This window comes from Pelophylax lessonae (genome assembly GCF_965119305.1).
Source record: "Pelophylax lessonae genome assembly, chromosome: 1".
Lineage (NCBI taxonomy): Eukaryota > Metazoa > Chordata > Amphibia > Anura > Ranidae > Pelophylax > Pelophylax lessonae.
In genome coordinates this window covers 744,277,484-744,298,261 of record NC_138768.1, presented here as the reverse complement: position 1 = coordinate 744,298,261, position 20,778 = coordinate 744,277,484, and the positions used below count along the sequence as shown (strand labels likewise).

Genomic DNA, 20,778 nt, shown 5'->3' with positions numbered 1-20,778 from the left:
GACATACAAAAGAGATCAACCCAGTGCAGAAAAGTAGCAGTAGCCTCAAGAGCTAGCAATCTAGTTATGCAGATGTGATAAACAGTCTTTACTATGCAGAGCTAGATAGTGTAAGCTTAGTATAAGTTTATAGAGAATTCCCCTGCGGGGTACTTAGCACTATTAGCGATACAGCCGAAGGGTGGTTCAGGAGAGGCGGATGATCCAGTAGCGGGATACAGGGATCAGCGCAGCGAGGTTCCGTCAGCGAGGTAAGCTTGCAAGCATGGAAGCTTCAAGCAAGGTTAGCATCCAGGTAAGGGTGTTTGAACGAACACATGTGAGTGAGAACCGGCGCTTTAAATAGCCATCTAGTCCGGCGCTGGGTGATGACAGCTCCAGTCTTAAAGGTGTATGCGCACCTTTTCCAAAAGTAAATGGTGGGGCGCATACACTTGTGGAAAGTGTAATTTAGGGTACCAAAGGTACCGGAACATTACACCTGTTTGCAATCCCCTGTCTCGCACCTGATGACGTCAGCTCTGACGAAAACGCGTCGTGCGCGATTACGTCATTTCCGCCCCACTGCAACGCAGATCCGGTCGCTGACACGCATAGCGTCCCGGAAGTAGCCGCTAACGAGGGAATCGCGGCCCCTACTGCTACTGCTCTGGATGCCTGTTTGCCATTGATTTTATGTGAGTACTTGACTTCTATTTGCCTAATAAAGTATTTTAAACGGTACATCACTATATTAGCGCTTCTTCCTTGCATATCATCACCGATTGAGGAAAAGGGAGGCCCCATTATCCAGGTGAAAGTGACACCTTCCCCCCAAGAGCCCCCACACATCAAAATGACTGGATAAGAGGAGATTTTACCAAGGCTCATTACCCCTGCAGGGGTACATATCTCTGGTGAGTGCGGAAGAAATTGGAGGGGTGCACCTGTTTTTTCTTACCCATCACCCAGCACTTGGACCACCTGGAATATCACCAATTGATCGAGATATGTTTTCCTTCACTTTATAGCACCTTTAAGACTGTCTGTCACCCTTTGGGGAATATCACATTTTTTATTCAGCATGAAATGGACTGTATACTTTTTTATTGGATTACTATATTGTTTTAATTGTGCGATCACTATTATCATCTTAATCTCTTTTATTGGCACACAGTTTTCTTTGTATATTGATTTATCTATTTATTGTATCTATTTTTTAACCACTTCAACCCTGCTCACATTGCTGCTACTGCGGCAATGTGGCGCGATCCCGTCCAGCGACGTAGACCTACGTCGCTGGACTCCGCCCCTTGTGGGCGGCGCTCGCGCGCCGCCGGAGGCTCGCTCCCGCTGTGTTCAGTCACAGCGGGAGTCGGGCCAGGGGAGGAGCAGCGGCGATCGCCGCTGCTCTGCCCCGATCGTCGGGGAATCGAGTGAGGAGATCCGCCCGCTTGTGTAAACAGAGCGGGCGGATCTCCTAAGTGACAGGGACTGACAGATCGGAGTGTTCAGCATAGCTGAACATCCGATCTGTCCTTCTGTCACTCAGTCACCCCCCCCCCCCCCACAGGTCAGTAAGCACCAGGCATACATTAACCCCTCCCTCTCCAATAAAGTTAACCCCTTCCCTGCCAGTGTCATTTTTACAGTAACAGTGCATATATATAGCACTGATTACTGCAGTAATGTCACTGGTACCCCCAAAAGTGTCAAAAATGTCAGTCAAGGGTCCGATCTGTCCGCCGCAATGTCGCAGTCCCACAAAAAAAATCGCAGATCGCCGCCATTACTCGTTAAAAAAAAAACACCAAAAATTACAGAAATCTTTCCCGTAGTTAGTAAACGCAATAACTTTTGCGCAAACCAATCAAAATACGCTTATCGTGATTTTTTTTTTACCAAACATAGGTAGCAGAAAACAAATTGGCCAAAAATTTTTAAAAAATTTGATTTTTACATTTTTTTTGGGGGGGATTTCATATAAAAAAATGTTAAAAATATTGTTATTTTTTCAAAATAAACGCTCTTTTTTTGTTTATAGTGCAAAAAGTAAAAAGTGCACAGGTAATCAAATACCACCAAAAGAAAGCTCTGTTTGTGGGAAAAAAAGGACGTAAATTTCGTTTGGGTACGACCCAGGTAGCCCACATGAACAAGCCCACCTGCACAAAACTTCAAATACACTAGACATATATTTTATGAGACGGACTGCGCAGTTAGCATGGCCCTCCCATTTGGGAAGATTTCCTTACAGGACAGGAAGTGAAGGGAGATCTTCTGAGTGGGACACAGACAGCAACCTAATATGGGGGCAATTATTGAAAACCATACCAACGCTCAACTGCTTCTTTGGAAGTTCAATAGCTAAAGACCAGTGCTCTTGGCTGGTGCTCTGTCCCTAATATAATAAGTCCATGACAAGAAAAGAGATCACCGAGTTGCTTGCTTTTCTTATTATGGAATAACCTAATATGGGCATTTAACCCTTCCGTACACTATCCAAAACCGAAAACAAAAATTGCCTATACATGCATGTTAAAGCTTCAACCAATAAATAAGGATGGGTATCAGACACTTTGGAAAACCCAAGAAGAAGATGTTAGGCAATATGAGTTTGCTGTGCAGGGCATCTCAAATTAGCTACATTTTTCGATACGTGTCTGTAGTAAACTATATTTTTACTAAACTATTAGTAATGTATTATATTTTGATATGTTGCAGCATTGATAACAATGGAAGAAGCTGTTGACTATTTGTTGATGTTGTGTATTTTTTGATAATGCTTTACAAATACAAAATATAAATGTGAGGTTGTGTGATGTGAAAAAGAATAAATTTGTTCTCCAAATTCAACTCCTTTAATCTGTCAGTAATATGACTACATTGTTCATAAGAGGGAGCGGTTCTTTAAGTGAAGAGTGTTCTGGGTGTAACACCTCTTCAATATTTCAACCACTGAGTTATCTGTCTGCAGTTTTAGAGAGATAATTATGTCTTTAGAGTATTACACCATGTGTTTAAACACAAAAAAATATAGAATTAAAATGATCTCCAATTTTTTTCTTTAATGTTCTACTGTTCATACATTAAAATATGGTCAAATATGCTAGAATTTTGTATTAGGATTAACAAACACAAGCAAGAGTAGCAGAATAAAATAATTCTGATCAAAAATACATGCTACTCATACTAAACATGTGTAGCACCCTCTAGTGCTTGGACTACGGTAGGAAAATTTACTTCTGACTCTTGGTAGTTTTGCAAGTCTGGTAATTGGTTGGGGGTTACTGTAGGTCAGACTGGAGGACTCTACAGGCCAGACCTCTGGTTCCAGGAGCTTGGAGAATTTTCTAAAAGCTAGTGGGTGCAAGCCAGGAGGTACTGATCTGTATATTTATGGAAATCTGGCCAATCCCCAGGCAGAAGGTTTGGCAGGGTGGCTGGGTCAGCCCATAAATATTGTGGAGCCCGGCTAGCACGGGAGTTAGGTGGAGGATGAAGTGAGCAAGTTGTGACGTGTGACCTGGGAGGGGACCCCAGGGTTGAGGGGGTCTCTGCCACCAGGCTGGGAGCTGAGGAAGAAGGACAGCAGGATCTCCATTACCCCACATTCTCTGCTAGGAGACACCCTGGCTTGCATGGAAGGACCTGGACAGCAGGGGGCCTGAACAAATAGTCTCTTCTGAAGTAGCAGGATTTCTAGGAACAGTGTGAGTACCTCTACACCCCCCAGAGCCAAGAAGGGTTAAAGCTGCCAGATGTAATATCCAGCAAGCTTTTCTGGGAATGTGCCAACAAGCTATTACCCAATCCCTTGTCCTGGGACATTTCATCAAGCAGCCAGGTGGACTAGTTTTTTTCCAGAGAGGGGACATAGAACTCCTTTAGGTTGGGACTTTTGCTAAAATTCCACCCAGGGGACACAGAGCTCCTAGAAGGGGGATTTCCTTTGCCAAGTCCAGAAAGACTGTTGCTGTTGCGGAGGAAAAGCGGTCAAAGATTTGTTTGCTTTTGTGGTGTGCTTAGAGAAGGAAGTTGTCCATATATTTGTTCTTTAAGTCAAGTTGGGCACCCTGAAATCCCTGCACCCTATCCAAGTTATTTTACCTAATAAAATACCAAAAACAAGCCCATGGACTGATTCCTTTTCTCTGAGAGTTGAAAATGCATGTTGCCTGGCTGTGCAGAAGTAGGGGGACCCAAAAAATCCAGCGGCCCTCCAGGGGGTAGCGCTACACATGCTAAACATCACAACAACCTGGCATCATAAAAGATACTGTAAGCAGCATAGTAAAATACATTTATCAAGCTTGTGGGTGGGTCCTACTCGCCCTGCACGCGGGGGCACTTCTTCTCGTGTACGTTCTTACTAATGCTTGAGGCCGCATTCATGTGGAGTCAACATTAAGGTGGAACCCTAGCTTAGATGTGAGCCGTACACCTGGTGCAGCTATGCAACCACATACACATTTCTACTGTGACCCCATCCTATATCGCTGCAAACCGTGTTTTCAGAATGTAGCATTTAGAAGAAGACACCGCTGAGCTTGTGTCCCATTCCACCAATCCAGCATTACTCTGCCACCTCACTCCCAGTGATGAGATCTCTCCCAGCAACAAAAGATCCCCCTAGCAACAGTAGACCTCTTCCTCAAACATAGACCCTCCCCAACGACAAAAGATCCCCCAGCAGCCAGAATCAATCAGATGCTCAGATCAATACTGCAGCTATCCCCACTGGCTCTAAAGCCTCGTACACACGATCAGATTATCGGACGAATTTTCTTTAGTTTTCTGTTGCATGCTAGTCTCATATGGAAAGTGAAGAGGTTACTTTCATACAAAAATTCCCGTACAACAGAATTCAACTTCAGAAGTGATGTCGTGTTGAATTGTTTTGTATGTATTCTTTAGTTTCCGAGCATGCCTAGTCTTGCTCTTATGATTTTTTTCGGACGAAAACTGTACTAATTAAACGAAAATCAGACGTTGTGTTTATGTACGATAAAAATGTTATAGCCTGCATGTCCAGTTCGTAATCGGTTGTCGAAAGCACTATACTAACAATCCGAAAATTGGCAGATCGTTCGTTGGACGAAATTTTACTTCCGACAGAGAACTGAGCAATTACATGACCACTGTCCGCTCAGTTCTCGGTCTTCACTGAGCAGAGAGCGGTGACTGTCATTCACTGGCTCTTTGCTTTGCCCCTTCAGCATGCACTGGAAGGCCGAGCTGCGGAGGGGGCGGGAGCGGCTTGCTCAGGTTCTCATTGGTGCGCAGTACACTCAGCCAGCTGCATGTCAGGCATCTGGGTGAATCCCGACATTCTTGTTGGAATCTCTGCAGAGCCTGGACTGGCACTGTGACGTCACCCTTCTGTCAGTTAAATTTGGGTTGCAAGAGAGTAGAATGAATTGCACTTGATAGTATAGACTATTTTCTGGAAAAGGTGAACTTAGCCTTTAAGCCCCATTCACACGTCTTTTTCTGGGCTTTTTGCATGTTTTAGCGTAACACGCTTAGGGCATATTTGCCAACTGTTCCTATTTGTCTGGAACACACACACGACCTTGTCCTGGGCTCCATCCCTGGAAATCAAGGCCAGTCACAGACTGTCAAGAGCAGAGACATTCAGCTTGCCCAGTAGCTCTTGTTTGCTCACTGTGATGCTGCCTGGCACGGGTCACAGTAAGTGCCACCCCCTACCTCCTCTGATCATCAGGCGGCTATTGGGGACTCACTCCTGTGAGGACATCCCCAGAGGCGGAGCCTCCTGTGAGTTTTGCGTTGATTGGGCAGGACTCGGGGAGAGGGTGTGGCCAGCCTCTGGTGATCACGCCCAGCCTGTGGTGAGGTGCATGTACTCATGAATGTCAGGCTGCAGAGAGAGGAAAGGCTGTGTAGCAGCCCATACTACTTGGATCATCACATCATGTTGACAGGATGAATGGTGGTGCAGCTGAGCTCAGAGTTATGTACTGAAATATCGGGCAATCCAGCTGTAAAATCCTGTCCATCCATGTAGTTGGCAACTGAATGTACAGCCAGCAAGGATATCACCTGCTAGAAATAAAAGGGTTAATCGCAGTCTCTAGTCACCAGGGATTTTAGGCTAGTAAGATCCCTGGTGGTTAGAGACTTGTAATAACCCTTTTATTGCTAGCAGATCCTTGCTGGCTGTACATAATTAAAGTGGCTGTAAAGGCTCAAGGTTTTTTACATTCGTGCATGAAGGTAAAAATTAGTGATCGACTGATATCGTTTTTTTATTGCTGAGACCGATATTTTGGTCATCGCATATCGGTATCAGCCGATATTTTCGTACATTTAAAAAAAGAATGTTTTAAATTTTTTTTTTCTTGACAGGTACTCTTGTGGAGGGATCTAGGGGTCTAAAAGACTCCAAACCACTCCTCTGCACTTAAAAGCATTCAAAAGGCCAAGTTTGGCTGATTTGAATGCTGTCATTTTTTTAATCTGGCGGCGAGTACCCCGAAGTGATGTCATGACATCACTTCCACGTTTTTACATGGACACCCGATCAGAGCCGAATGCGGCTTCGATCGGGTCTTCAGCGGCCGTGCAGACTTTTTGCCCGTGTCTCTTGGTGGGACGGGAGACCCGGGCGAGCCGTGGAAGGTGGCGGGAAGGGGGAGACGTCCCCTCCCGCTCCTTGTAATGACAGCCGAGCGGCTTCTCAGCTGCATCGCTTGTCATTACAAGACAGCCGACCATCGGTTATGGACGCCGGTACCGGGGTGATGCCTCTACCTGCAGGCATCACTCCGGTACAAGCACTTTCCCGAAATATCGGCAAAATCAGTAACTTCCAAGGCCGATTACGATATATCGGGGAAAGTGCATATCGGCCCCCGATATATCGGCTTTGCCAACAATCAGTTGATCCCTAGTAAAAATACCTTAAATGTCCTGCTCCTCCCACAGCCCCCCCCCCCTAATTCTCATGTAGCACAACCCCTGTAGGATCTGCACAGCCAGTCACACAGCATTCTTCTTGCATAAACACAGAAAACAGTTTTTGGCTTGTTTTTGTTCTTTTATTAGGGGATGATAATTTGTATGGGTTAGGGATTATGGCATGCCCAACTTGACAAACCGCAATAAATCCAGTTCTGCTGGGTTCACTTACTTAGGAGCTAACAGTTCTTTTGTCAGCTCAGCAACAGTCCATTACAGGCTAGGAACTCGCAGTCCCTTGGAGAAGTAGCACATGTGAAGTGAACTGCATCCTGCAACTCCTTCTGCTTCCCTGTACACACTGATCCCAGCTCCGCTTCTGCAGAAAATGGTAGTTCACCTGGCTGTCACTTCAGCAGCCCACCTAGCTGCTTCTTCTTCCCAGTCTACCCGACTAAAACACTGAAGACCACCTCCCAAGGCAAGGTTAGATGAAGACTTAAAGTCGAACTCTACCCCCCTCTGGTGCCACATTTGATGCCTTTCGGGGGGGGGGGGGGAAGCAGGTACCTGTTTTTAACATGTACCCATACCCACTTCTGGGTGATCTCGTGGCGGCGAGGTTTCCCTGAAAGTTCGCCCCCCTCCTCCTTCCCCCGCAATCAGGCATGCGCGGTAGGGTACCGGCTGGGAAGCTGCAAGGCTTCACTGCTGGTTACCCTTACAAGGAATTGCGGCGGCAGCACCCAAGAGCCAAATGAAGAATTGGCTGGGGTGCCGGGATCGACATTGTGGGATCCCTGGACAAGTAAGTGTCCTAATATTAAAAGTCAGCAGCTACAGTATTTGTAGCTGCAGACTTTTAATTTTTTAGTGTGGGGGGGGGGGGGGGCTGGAGCTCTGCTTTTTAGCACACCGCTACATGTGGCAGTCTGTCCCTGCACCGTGATGATGGACCCATTGTCTCTCTTTGCTCCTCCTGCCTCCCTGGAAAGCTCTCTTCCAACTGCCTCCTGTGGTAGGATCCTTCCAGGCCAGCCACCTGAGCTCCAGGCCCGGGGTCCTTCTAGGGCCACCAACAGACTCCCTTAGCACTGCTTCTCCATCTTTCACCCCACTTAGGGTTGCCACCTTATTCCTTTAAACCAGGACATATATTAATTACACAGGTTCTGAAGCTAATACAATGCACATAAGGCACTAAGTGAGTTTCATTACCACCTTAATCAGCCACAGAACATGTGTAATTATGTGTGTCCTAGTTTGAAGAGATGAGGTGGCAACCCTAACCCAACTCTCCTGCTAGCATGGCTCATGTCTATTTAAGCTCTCCTTAGTTCCCTGCCAGGCCCACTTCCTGGGGATTAGCTAAGAGCCACTAAATATGCAGGACAACCCTCCTAGCCTCCGCCCACTAATTTCTAGAATATTCACCAATATTCTAGATCCAGGGGGAGGCACCAGAGAGCTGCCAGGGTAAGTCATCCAGGCCTGAATTCTAGTACCCTGACCCAGATTCCATGGCTCAGGCTTAGCCTTGGGCCAAACTAGAATTTACCTCCACTACCGCTAGTAGCACACTAGAATGTGCTACACTCACTTGAGACCAATCTTCCTCCAGCGATGTGCAAGAGAGCCTTGACTCACCGGGGACTCTGACTCCTCATTGGCTGAGGCAGCAGCGGGAGGCACTGGCTTGGACTGCTGTCAATCAAAGCCATTGAGGTGAGAAGGAGGCAGGGCTGAGCCACGGCTTTGTGTGTGAATAGAAACGCAGAGCCGTGGTTTGTGATCGAGCCTACTTGGGTGCCCCCATTGGAAGCTGCTTGCTCTTGGGGCACTCGGCAGGAGCCAAAAGCACCAGTGAGGGCCCAAGAAGACTAGGATCTGGGCTGCTCTGGGCAAAACTATTACACAAAGCAGTTAAGTATAACATGTTTGTTATTTTAAAAAAGAAAAAGGCCTTTAATATCACTTGAACTATTTTATTACTAGCACATCCCTGGTCGCTGGACATGATTAACTATTTTTTTGCTTTCAGATGCCTGATGAAAGCACATAATTAACCTTCTTGTAGAACCACGCCCATAATAAATGACTGCCCCGCCCCTAATTAAAGTGCATGCTCCGCCTACAGTGGATTTTTTAGACACAGAATAAAGGTGCCCCTAAAAACTTTTTTGAAATGTTGGCAACTATGTTAGGGCAGCCAATTAATTTGTTTTGCAAGTTTGAAAATAATATACTGTGAAGATCAGCATGAGACAATGGTAGATATATAAGACAACAGCGTGAGGAATACAGTCCCATGTGAACGCCCTATGTGCGACAAACGCACCAATGGAGCCAATAACAATGAATGGCACCACAAGCGTGATGATGTGTTTTTTGCGTGTTCACAGAGCACACAGATGTGAATTAATCCTCAATAAGAATTTAATAACCACATTCCTCAATCAGCTCCATCCTGTCTGTAGTCACAGCCTCTGTGCCCCCTGTTCCGTGAGAATTACCTACCCCGTGAGAATTACCTACCCCTCGTCACTTCCGGCCAGGAACAGCTGAGCAGCGCAGCAGTGCGCATGCTCACAGGGCCGGATACCTAAAGTGACGACAGAGGAGCTGACTAGTGCGCATGCGCACTAGTATGGAAATAGGACGGTGTACCGTGGAAAAAACCTACCCACGCGTCGGTTAAATAAAACAGCGGGGTTGCAATACGAATCATCTCCGCTCATGTGCCTGTCACTTCCCTGCTCTCGGCAAGTAAATATAAAAGCGGCTGGCGTCTCCGTGATTTATGTTTACATACACCCGCCGCCGCTTTTATATTTACTTGCCGAGAGCAGGGAAGTGACAGCCACAGGAGCGGAGATGATTCGTATTGCAGCCCAGTTGTTTTAATGTAACGGCTGCATTCCATACAGTGCCGTGAACCGGAAGTGCCGAGGGGTAGGTTTTTCTCACGGGTAGGTAATTCTCACGCTACACCCCCCTCTCATCATTCCTGTGTGGTTGCAGGACAGGCAGAGAGCACACCACGTGATTCGGTTTGTTGCTATAAGTTGCAACTAAACTCTTAAAACTTCACTTTTATGTCGCAAACAAAAATGTGACCGCTTCGTCCAATCACAGCAGACTCTCCCGGTGCCCACATCAAACATGGCTGCAGCTCGTCTTCCCATGTCTAGTAACGCAAACCCAATGAAGGAACTAGTCACTAGAACTCCATGCCACGTTCCGTCGCTACGCGGTGACGTCAGTCGCAGGACGACACCCGGGTGGGAGAGGGTTGGTGGAATGAATTTTTGGGAGGCGGGCCTGTGTCAGTGAGGTCATGGCTGTATAGCGTCTGGGCGTGGTTTGCTGGCACAGAGTGGCAGTTAGTGGAAGTCGGCGAGCGATGATCTGGGGCCGGGGCTGAGCCGGGTACGGAGCGCCGGGAGGATCATAGTGGCCGCTATGGAGGACGTGAACTCCAATGTGAGCGCAGACCAGGAGGTGCGGAAGCTGCAGGAGCTGGTCAAGAAGCTGGAGAAGCAGAACGAGCAGCTCCGCTCCCGCTCTACACAACTACCGAACTCAGCTCGGGCTCCAACACTGCCTCCAACGGGCCACCTCACCGCCTCCTCCCTACTACTCAACCCGGGCCCTGCTATCCCTGACAAGGCTGCAGGAGGGAGAGGGGACGGCGCCGCCTGGGAAGAGTTCCTGGAGGCCGTGTCTGAGGAGAGGAGGAGGGAGGAGAGCGGACTCCTGCTGGACCAGGTGGTGCTACTCCGGCTGGAAGACATGGACAGGATGGTGGACTTCACCGAGGAGGAGAGCTGGTAATACTTCACTTTCCCTACACACTGCATGGAGGGTCACCTGTACTCATGATGTCATGGACCTGTGGTGTCACCTGTACCTGTGGTGTCACCTGTACCCGTGATGTCATGGACCTGTGGTGTCACCTGTACCCGTGATGTCATGGACCTGTGGTTTCACCTGTACTTGTGATGTCATGGACCCGTGATGTCACCTGTACTTGTGATGTCATGGACCCGTGGTGTCACCTGTACTCATTATGTCATGGACCCGTGATGTCACCTGTACTTGTGATGTCATGGACCCGTGGTGTCACCTGTACTCATTATGTCATGGACCCGTGATGTCACCTGTACTTGTGATGTCATGGACCCGTGGTGTCACCTGTACTCATTATGTCATGGACCCGTGATGTCATGGACCCGTGGTGTCACCAGTACCCAAGATGTCATGGACCTGTGGTGTCTGACTCATGATGTTGCCTGCTGTCACCTGTACTCGTGATGTCACGGACCCGTGATGTCGCCTGTACTCGTTATGTCATGGACCCGTGGTGTCACCTGTACTTGTGATGCCTTGGCCCGTGGTGTCACCTGCAGGGCAGCCATCAGGGGGGGACAGCCCATACACATGTAGGGGGCCCAGGCGTTCCGAGGGGCCCGGCCGCCTAGGCCCCAAAGAACGAGACTGAGTTGTTGCTGATGTAGTAACTAGCAATTGCTAAAGCATGGCGGCTGCAGAGTAAGCCGATGCAGCTGAAGGGATGCGCTGTCTCTTTGCTAAAAGTATAAGGCTGTCTCTATGCTGGTTTGGGATGTGTCTGCTGAATATATAAGGCCATCTCTTTACTGGATTGGGATGTCTCTTTGCTGAATATATGAGGATGTCTCTTTACTGGATTGGGATGTCTCTTTGCTGAATATATGAGGCCATCTCGTTATTGGATTGGTATGTTTCTTTGCTGAATACATGGGGATGTCTCTTAGATGGATTGGATTTATTTTCATTTATTAAGTTGTAAGAGTGTTAAAACAGAAGTGGGTACACTGAAGGACTTGGTGGGATGGCGAATCGCTGGATTCGGTCGGACAGCCAGAGGGTGGGCCCTGCAGAATGTTGGTGGTCAGGCCCGGAGGGGCCCAGGCCTAAAGCTGTGTAAGGGGCCCTACAATTTCTGATGGCTGCCCTGGTCACCTGTACTCGTGATGTCACAGACCCATGGTGTCACCTGTACCCGTGATGTCACAGACCCATGGTGTCACCTGTACCCGTGATGTCATGGACCCGTGGTGTCACCTGTACTCGTGATGTCACAGACCCATGGTGTCACCTGTACCCGTGATGTCACAGACCCATGGTGTCACCTGTACCCATGATGTCATGGACCCGTGGTGTCACCTGTACTCGTGATGTCACAGACCCATGGTGTCACCTGTACCCGTGATGTCACGGGCCCGTGGTGTCACCTGTACTCGTGATGTCACGGACCCGTGGTGTCACCTGTACCCGTGATGTTATCTATATCCGGGATGGCATGGACCTGTGATGTCTTTGTGGGCAATGTTTACACATCAGTGGCCCATGTTTGTCAGTGATATAATTGAGCCATGCATTCCCATGATGTCATCAGAGTTATAGTTACACATATTATATATACCCATGTGTCATAGAGCCAAGAATACCTATGATGTGTTCAGGGTCAATGCTTACACATGTCATCAGCTTGTGTTTACCTGTGATGTAATGGGCTCATGTATACCAATGCAGTCATCTGGTCATGCTTACCCATGATGTTATTGGGCCATGTATACTCACAATGTTATCTAACCATAGTTACCAATATTGTTATCAGGCAATGATTTCCATGAGATCATTAGGCCATTTTTATACATGACATCATCAGGCTGTATTTATTTATACATATCATCTGGCCATGTGTCCCTGTGATGTCATCAAGACCTGTTTATACATGATGTCATCAGGCCATATTTAGCCACAATGTCATCGTGTATGGTGTCCCTGTTGATAAAAGATTTCCATGTGCCATTTCCACTTCTCAAATTTATGAACATATTGTTTATAGCCGAACTCCAGCTTTACTTTCACTTTAACTAGTTTGGGTCAAGCTGGCCCAAATAAACATTTTCCTTCACTAACCCATGCACCCGCTGTGTGTGCGGTATAAACTGTGTGCACCATCAGCTACATACAGTATACAGCTCTGTGTTCAGGCTGTGATGAAGACCAGACTTTGCTGTCCCACTCCTGAAACAAAATAGAGTCGGGCTGAGTGCTGCTCAGCCATTCACTGGATGCTTTGTATTCTTTAGGTGAATACAAAGCTTCCTCTGATTGGTTGAGGTGGAGAGAACTTTATCTGCCCACCTCTCCACATTGGCCAGTCGAAAGAAGCCCTGTATTATTTAAATACAAGGCTTCCTGTGAATGGCTGAGCAGTGCTATATTGTTCTGGGAGTGGGACAGGAAGTCCTCCTCTCTGCTGGAACACAGAGCTGTATACTGTATGTAGCTGATGGGACACACAGTTTATAGGTGCATGTGTTAGTGAAGGAAATAGTTCACTTGGGCCAGCTTGACCTAAACTAATTAAATCAAAGCTGGAAATCGGCTTTAACCTCTTGGCATCAGGCGCATGCAAATATGCGGGGTCTCTGCAGCCAGAACTTGGCACCGAGCTGGTGCATTTTTGCGTGCACACACACCAACAGAGCTGTGCCGAGAGCGCACCCTGCATGCCCCCGGCACAGTGAACGGCGGCTTACGTAAAGCTCCCGATCAATGCCAGTCAAAATAATTTATGTGGACCATGCTGGCTCAAGTAAACTGTGAGTGCTATATAAACTGTATGTACCATCAGCTACCTCCAGTATACAGCGCTGTGTTCCAGCAGTGGGATTGGAACTTCCTATTCTGCTACCAGAACAAAATTTGGTCGAGCTGAACGCTGCTTTGCTATTCAGAGGAAGCTTTGTATTTCATCATTGAATACAGGGCTACTTTTGATTGGCCAATGTGGAGAGGTGGGCAGATGAAATCACGATCTCCAATCAGAGGAAACCTTATATTTATTCAGAAAATACAAAGCTTTCTGTGAATGTTTCTCATCCTGACTTGATTTTGTTCTGTGAGTGGGAACACAATTCTCTAATGATCTTTACAGCAATGATGTGTGTGAACTATCGCATGCCATAATACAAAAGCCAGTTCATAAAAGTAAAATATCACATTTGGAGTAAATATCATTAAAGTCAAACACACACATTGGTTATTTATCTCATGGTGCGGGCAGTGGATGGTTTATGAATGTACACAATCACAATGAGGGGAACTGGGCAGTAAGGTAAATGTATACAATGTATAAGTGTGAAGGGTTCCATCCTGAGCCCAGGAATAGAAATACATTGTAACATTTCACTAGAAGGGGATGAACTAGGTACCCTGAGTGTCGGTTCACTCTAGTGCAGGGGTAATGAATTAAAATTCAACAAGGTCCGGTCGCTAAAAATTTTTTGGGCCGAGGTCCGATCAAGTCTGTGCTATGACTCAGAAAGATGGGCAAAACATGCCCATCAGTGTTGCTCTTAACATAAAATATGCCCATCAGTGTGACCCTTAGCATACAATTTTCCCATCAGCGTGACCCTTAACATAAAATAAGGGGCACACTGATGGGCACATTTTATATTAGGGGGCACTCTGATGGGCACATTTTGTTAGGAGGCACTCTGATGGGCACATTTTATGTTAAGCGGCACGTTGCTGATGGGCAACAAAATGTGTCCATCAGCGTTGCGCTTAACATAAAATATGCCCATTAGAGTGCCCCTTAACACACTGATGGGCATATTTTATGTTAAGGGGCATTCTGCTGATGTGCAAAACAAAACGTGTCCATCAGCATTGCTTTTAACATAAAATATGCCCATTAGAGTGCCCCTTAACATAAAATATGCCCATTAGATTGCCCCTTAACATAAAATATGCCCATTAGATTGCCCCTTAACATAAAATATGCCCATTAGATTGCCCCTTAACATAAAATATGCCCATTAGATTGCCCCTTAACATAAAATATGCCCATTAGAGTGCTCTTTAACATAAAACGTGCCCATCAGCGTTACCCTTAGCATAAAATTTGCCCATCAGCATGACCCTTAGCATAAAATAAGGGGCACGCTGATGGGCACATTTTGTTAGGGGGGCACTCTGATGGCCATATTTTATGTTAGGGGACATGCTGATGGGCAGAACAAAATGTGCCCATTAGAGTGCCCCTTAACATAAAATGTGCCCATTAGAGTGCCCCTTAACATAAAATGTGCACATCAGCGTGACCCTTAACATAAAATGAAGGGCACATTTTATGTTAGGGGGGCACTCTGATGGGCATATTTTATGTTTGGGGGCACGCTGATGGGCAGAACAAAATGTGTCCATCAGCGTGACCCTTAACATAAAATAAGTCGCACACTGATGGGCACATTTTATTTTAGGGGGCACTCTAATGGGCATATATTATTTTATGGGGCACTCTAATGGGTACAACAAAATGTGCCCATCAGTGTGCCCCTTAACAAAATATGCCCATCAGTCTGCACTTTCTAAAAATAAGCAACCCCTTAAAAAAATGTGCCCCACATATTTGGGGGCGGAAAATGCCAGAGTCAGAAGCCGTGAACAGCAGGGGGGTGGGGCGTGCATGTGATGTCACGCCCTAACTCGCGGCCCGGCTGAGAGTAAGCGTCGGGAGCTGCAATTAGTAACAGGGGGCGGGGCGCACACATGACATCATGCCCCAACTCGTGGCCCGGCTGGGAGGGAGTCGTAGAAAGAAGCAGGGGGGCGGGGCACACACATGAGGCGTCACTGGTTGCTGTGACACCCGCAGTCCCAGCAAACCAATGACTACTTATAGTGGAGGCCTGACGGGTCCGGGCGAAAGCATCGTGCGGTCTGTTCTTGGACTGTGCGCCACCATTTAATGATGGCTGCTCTAGTGCAGTGGCAGACATCGCATGTGATTTGCACAGTGCAGATCACATGCAATGTCTGTGCAATGCGGTTTCAGCCATACAAAATGTATGGCTAAAGTCACATCACATTCGCACCAAAAATGGTGCAGAACCCTTTTTTTGGTTCGCACTGGAATCAAATCGCATGGATGTTCACACCTATGCGATCCGATTCCTGCACTATTTCACAGTTCGCATTGTAAACTGCGTACCGATCTGGGGGTGTCACTAACTTTACATTGACACCACCAGCAATTCGCAGATCTAGGTGTGAACCAGCGTGCGATGCGGGAACCAGCACTGAATCGTAGGGTTTCCTGCATTGCACCAGTGTGAACCGGGACTGAAAATGGTTCCATAGACTCACAATATTTCTCTGTGCCTTCATTCATAAAACAATCTCTATCTGGTACAGTTATTAAAAAAAAAAGCAATAAGACAACGTACAATAACTTTATATAATATTATTGGAAAACCTAAGGAATTTGTTAACCACTTGACCTCTGGAAGATTTAACCCCCCCCCTATGACCAAGTTTTGTTTTTTGGCATTGCGTTACTTAAACTGAAAAATGCGTGGTCATGCGGTGCAGTACACAAATGTAATTTATAAAGTTTTTCCCCATAATGTTTTTTATTTTTTGAGCTATGAACGAAAAAAGACCAAAAAGTTTGAAAAAAACAAAAACATTTTTAACACTGACACTTTGCGGAACCAGTGCAGTGATTAGTGCTAAAAATATGCACTGTCGCTGTACTAATGACACTGGCTGGGAAGGGGTTAACATCTAGGGCAATCAAAGGGTTAAATGTGTGCCTAACAGTGCTTGGTGTGTTTACTGTGAGGTGCTTTTACTAAGGGATGTGCCAATTTTTATTCCCTGCTTTGCAGGGAAACAAAAAACCACACATCCCTGCTTACAGGACAGAGCTCTGTATTGTTTACATTGACAGAGCTCTGTCCCATCTTCCCCTTCGCCGATCAGCAGGTGGTAGCGGTCAATCATTGGTCTGCAACCGCTGATCGGCTTGTGCTGTAACTATTCACACCACAGCCGGCACGCCGGCCCCCTACCCAGAAGTGCTGCATCACGTACTCTCCGCTCTGCCATCGAACTCCTACATGAGACGGACAGCAAGCGTTTAAAGAGGTTGTAAAGGTTCATTTTTTTATTATAAAGAACAGGAGAATCTGGGCTGCTCTGTGCAAAACCAACTGCACAGAGGAGGTAAGAATAACATGTTTGTTATTTTTATAGGGAAAAAAAGCGACTTTATAATCACTTTAAGGCAAAAATCCATGCAATATTTATCTGTTAGTGAATTGATCCCACAGCGCTGTATACTATATAGAGCTGATGATGCAATACAATTCATAGAGCGCTTGTAACAGGCACATCTGTGAAGCTGGCTCTGAACAAAAGAAAAGGACTTGATTCCCTCATCCACACACTTGATGTGAATGGGGGAATCCTCTCCACTGAGTTATTGTACTCTGACTGTGGGGAGAGTTCAGAATATAATGATCAGCACCACCAGCTATAGCCTGCTGTGCTGATCAAGAGAAATTCAAACAGGCTGCTTGTACACAAGTCAATCAATGGATCGAAATTCAGCTCGTCCCTGCTGAATCAACTGAATTCCAGTCCATCTATGGCTCCAAACAAACTATTTGAAAAAGACAGAAAATTGGAGTTGGAACCCGTACAAGTTGAGATGGCACATACAAGGTCATTATTTCTGCAACCTGATTTGTATATTAAATGTAAATAAATCAGTGTGTCAGGTTTGCTGCACTGGTCTGTGGACAGGTAATATAATACACGTGATATGCCAACATGCTGCAAGCCATTTCTTCTTCTTAATTGCTTGTGTAATACTAATTTGGTATGATGTTTTTTCTTGTACCCCATAAGCAGATTTATGTTTATGTGCACTTTATAATTTACAAAACCTACCTTGTCATAACAGGATTTTGCGTTTGAATCAAAGGCATGCGCAGGGGGTGTGACAGGTGTGCCTGGGCACAACCTAATCCCAATGTGCGGTGCCAATTAGTGATGCACCGAAATGAAATTCTTGGCCGAAGCCGAATAATAATGAAATGCTTGGCCGAAGGCCGAATACCGAACGCGGTGTTTCGCATTTTTTCCATTTATTTTGCCGATATTGTGGAAAAGCTCACAGTATTGTTTTCTATGTGTCATGTTCACACCAGAGCACTGTATCTGTGTTCCAGAGATGTGTGATTTTATGCAGACGTTTGCATACAAGAACACACATAAATGTGCATAAAGGCAACAAACCTCTTGCCTACAACAGTTGAGTCTTAGGAAATATACCTTTAAAAAAAAAAAAAAACACACATGTATAAAAATGCATAGAAGTGCCCATAGCAATACACATAAATGTGCGGAAATGTAATGAAATGCAGGTGCATTTGTGTTGTCCTCTGTTAATGTAACCTAGACATTAACATTGATGCAGTCTGGGATTTGCAGTGATTTCTGTGCACTTAGTATTAGTAGTTCCCCACACTGCTATACAATCGCACTCCAGTCAGTGACTGTCTATGCTGCCTGGCAGAGGTGCACAAACTGCACAAATCCCAAAAATGGCTGGGCATAATGGCAAATTATTTGGCAGATAAGACATAACAGGAAAATGAATAATAGGTGTCATCATAGTATGAACCGCTATCGAGTCATCATAAACTAACTCACCGGCGGTCCGGTGTCACTGTGTCTTGCCTGGTGCCTGAAGCTGCTCCGCCGAGTCCGACTCCGCCGCTCTCGTGCGCTGGCTCCGCCTCCGCCCCACAAGCCCACCCACCCACACTGCTCCAAACCAACTGGCAGCCGCTCGCCCCGGCTCGGCCAGTAGCAGACAGTGTGGGTGACCGTGACAGACAGCAGGAGGAGCCGATGAGACACAGATACGGTGGCCCAGACCAGTCAGAATACACCGTGCACCCACCACGACGATATCGGGCCATGTTAATAACCGCGATAGCGGCAATAAATTTGTTCGGCAAAATTTATTCGGCCTATTTACTTATTCGGCCGAACACCGAAAGTGCTTTTTTTGGCTATTTTCGGCCGAATAATTTCGGCCGCCGAACATTCGGTCCATCCCTAGTGCCAATGTCCAACGCCCCCGCCCAGCAGTTCTGCTGTTTTCCCTCTCCTCTCTCCCCAGCAACTGCGGGGGATGGAGAATGAGGAATGGGGCCAGTAATGTCATAACTGAAGCATAGTAAACTTTTTTGGAATGAGCAGGAAGCTGCTCAGCACGGAGCACTTCTCATCCATTCACTCTCCTGTGCAGCTGAGACTGCAGAGAAAGGCATGTGTTTGAATTTTGGGGTGTGCACCTATGGTGTAAATAGTTTTTCATTTTTTTGCTTTGCCTCAGACCCTCACTAATCTGCAGAGAATAGAGGGGAGGTAATCCTTATGTGTCTGTATGGATAGTCATGACAATGTCTTTTCTCTCTCTGATACTAGTTCTTCCATTGATGATTGGGGCTACTATAGTGAAATGTGACCGGGTTGTTCTATTGCTCACTGTGATGGAATGTTTTGGTAATCATTGAATGATAATGGTTCACGATTATCTTTTTTTTTTTAAATGTATTTATTTTTACCATTTTATATGTTTCAGCAGTGGTTGTTAACTTATTTGCTAAAGGGGCCCTCAAATGTGGCCCTTGCCTTTCCAAAGGGCCACATATAATGATCAATATATGTAATGCTTGAGAGGTCTGTCAGAAGCTGCAGAACTAATAGAGAAAATGAAGGTCAGAGAGTGTGGGCATGCTACATTTTTGGCTCGGGATATGCTGCAGAAGACCACAGGAACCTGGGAACATATTACATGAGGCTTGTAGAGATCTATGCTGTTACCCTAATCCAGAACTCGACCAACCCCAGGTGCCAGGTCGCCATGGCAACTAGAAATCACATCTTGGCACCTGGGCTTTAGCCAGTGACAGTGGCTTTAGCTGCAATTGCAGGGCACCGCCATCATCATGGGGAATGCGATTAGCAGCGTGGATGAAGATGACCCAGATGGAGCAGGAAGAGAGCGATGTGGCAGCTGCTGACAAGGCGAAAGAAGCGAGTGACCAGCAGAGTGCAGAAAAGCTAGGGAATTCCTGGCGGCCCGTCATCCACGCTGCTGGCGCTGTACTTCCCGGGGTATTGCTGGAGCAGGCTGAATGAGGCAGCAGCCCGGCTCTTGGACATGGGGCTTCTGGACTCAGTGCTTTCCGGGCAACAGGCAACCTCTTCTAGTAGCGTGGCGGAAGTTGGCCACAAGACGGTGGAGAGAAAAGGAGAGCAGGCACTGATGGCAGAGCCACCATTCATGCCATCTGGAGCCAGGGGACTGGGGGAGGGGGAGATCTCATTGCCAAACCACCATCCCTCCTCTGCTATAGAGAGGACAGAAGTACCTGAGCTCTGATATCTGGGGAGGATTAGGAGATCAATGCAGCTGCTGATGTGAAGGAAGGGGGAAAGGGGGTTTTCTCTTGCGTCCTCCGACAGTCGCCGCCTCTTCATATTCGTCACATATGGGTATTAGACTTTGCTCCGAAGGAGTAGCTAGGCAACAGAATATGTTAACATTAAAGCTTTTAATATATCCCACCCTCAAGGGGTGGTCCCCTCAGTCAATACCCTCCTACTTCCTGCAACCATATCTCAGTTTCAATGTCTAGCTTGTCAGGAGTGGCTGGCTCTCTCTGTGCTGGGGCTTTGTGCCCCAGACTCTTTCTTCTTTTTTGATTTTTTGTTTGAGTTTTCTCTCTACCTTTACTTAGCTGTTCTTTTTGTCAGCATTAGTTAGTTCTTCGGATGAAGAGGATCATGCGGGCTGGGTCTCGGGCTGATCCCCCTGGTCGCAGGTCGTGGGTCAGTGGCTTCCCAGCCTGCCATCGAGCGTTCAGCCAGGTAACGCTCCTGGCACAGTGAACGACCCATCCCTGTTCGGTGCAGGGATGATTGGTGAGGTGGCTACCTCACTGGACG

The 20,778-nt window shown here is 46.8% G+C and overlaps 1 protein-coding gene across 2 annotated transcripts in view; it reads left to right on the top strand.

The window, feature by feature from the left end:
* Positions 1-10,261: 10,261 nt before the first annotated feature.
* Positions 10,262-20,778, top strand: part of SLAIN2 (SLAIN motif family member 2) — a 142,502-nt gene continuing 131,985 nt past the window's right edge. For both annotated transcript variants that reach the window (XM_082257948.1, XM_082257947.1), the window contains exon 1: positions 10,262-10,733. In XM_082257948.1, the coding sequence (XP_082114074.1) occupies positions 10,366-10,733 (368 nt within the window). In that variant the 5' untranslated portion in view covers positions 10,262-10,365. The remainder of the gene's footprint in view (positions 10,734-20,778) is intronic.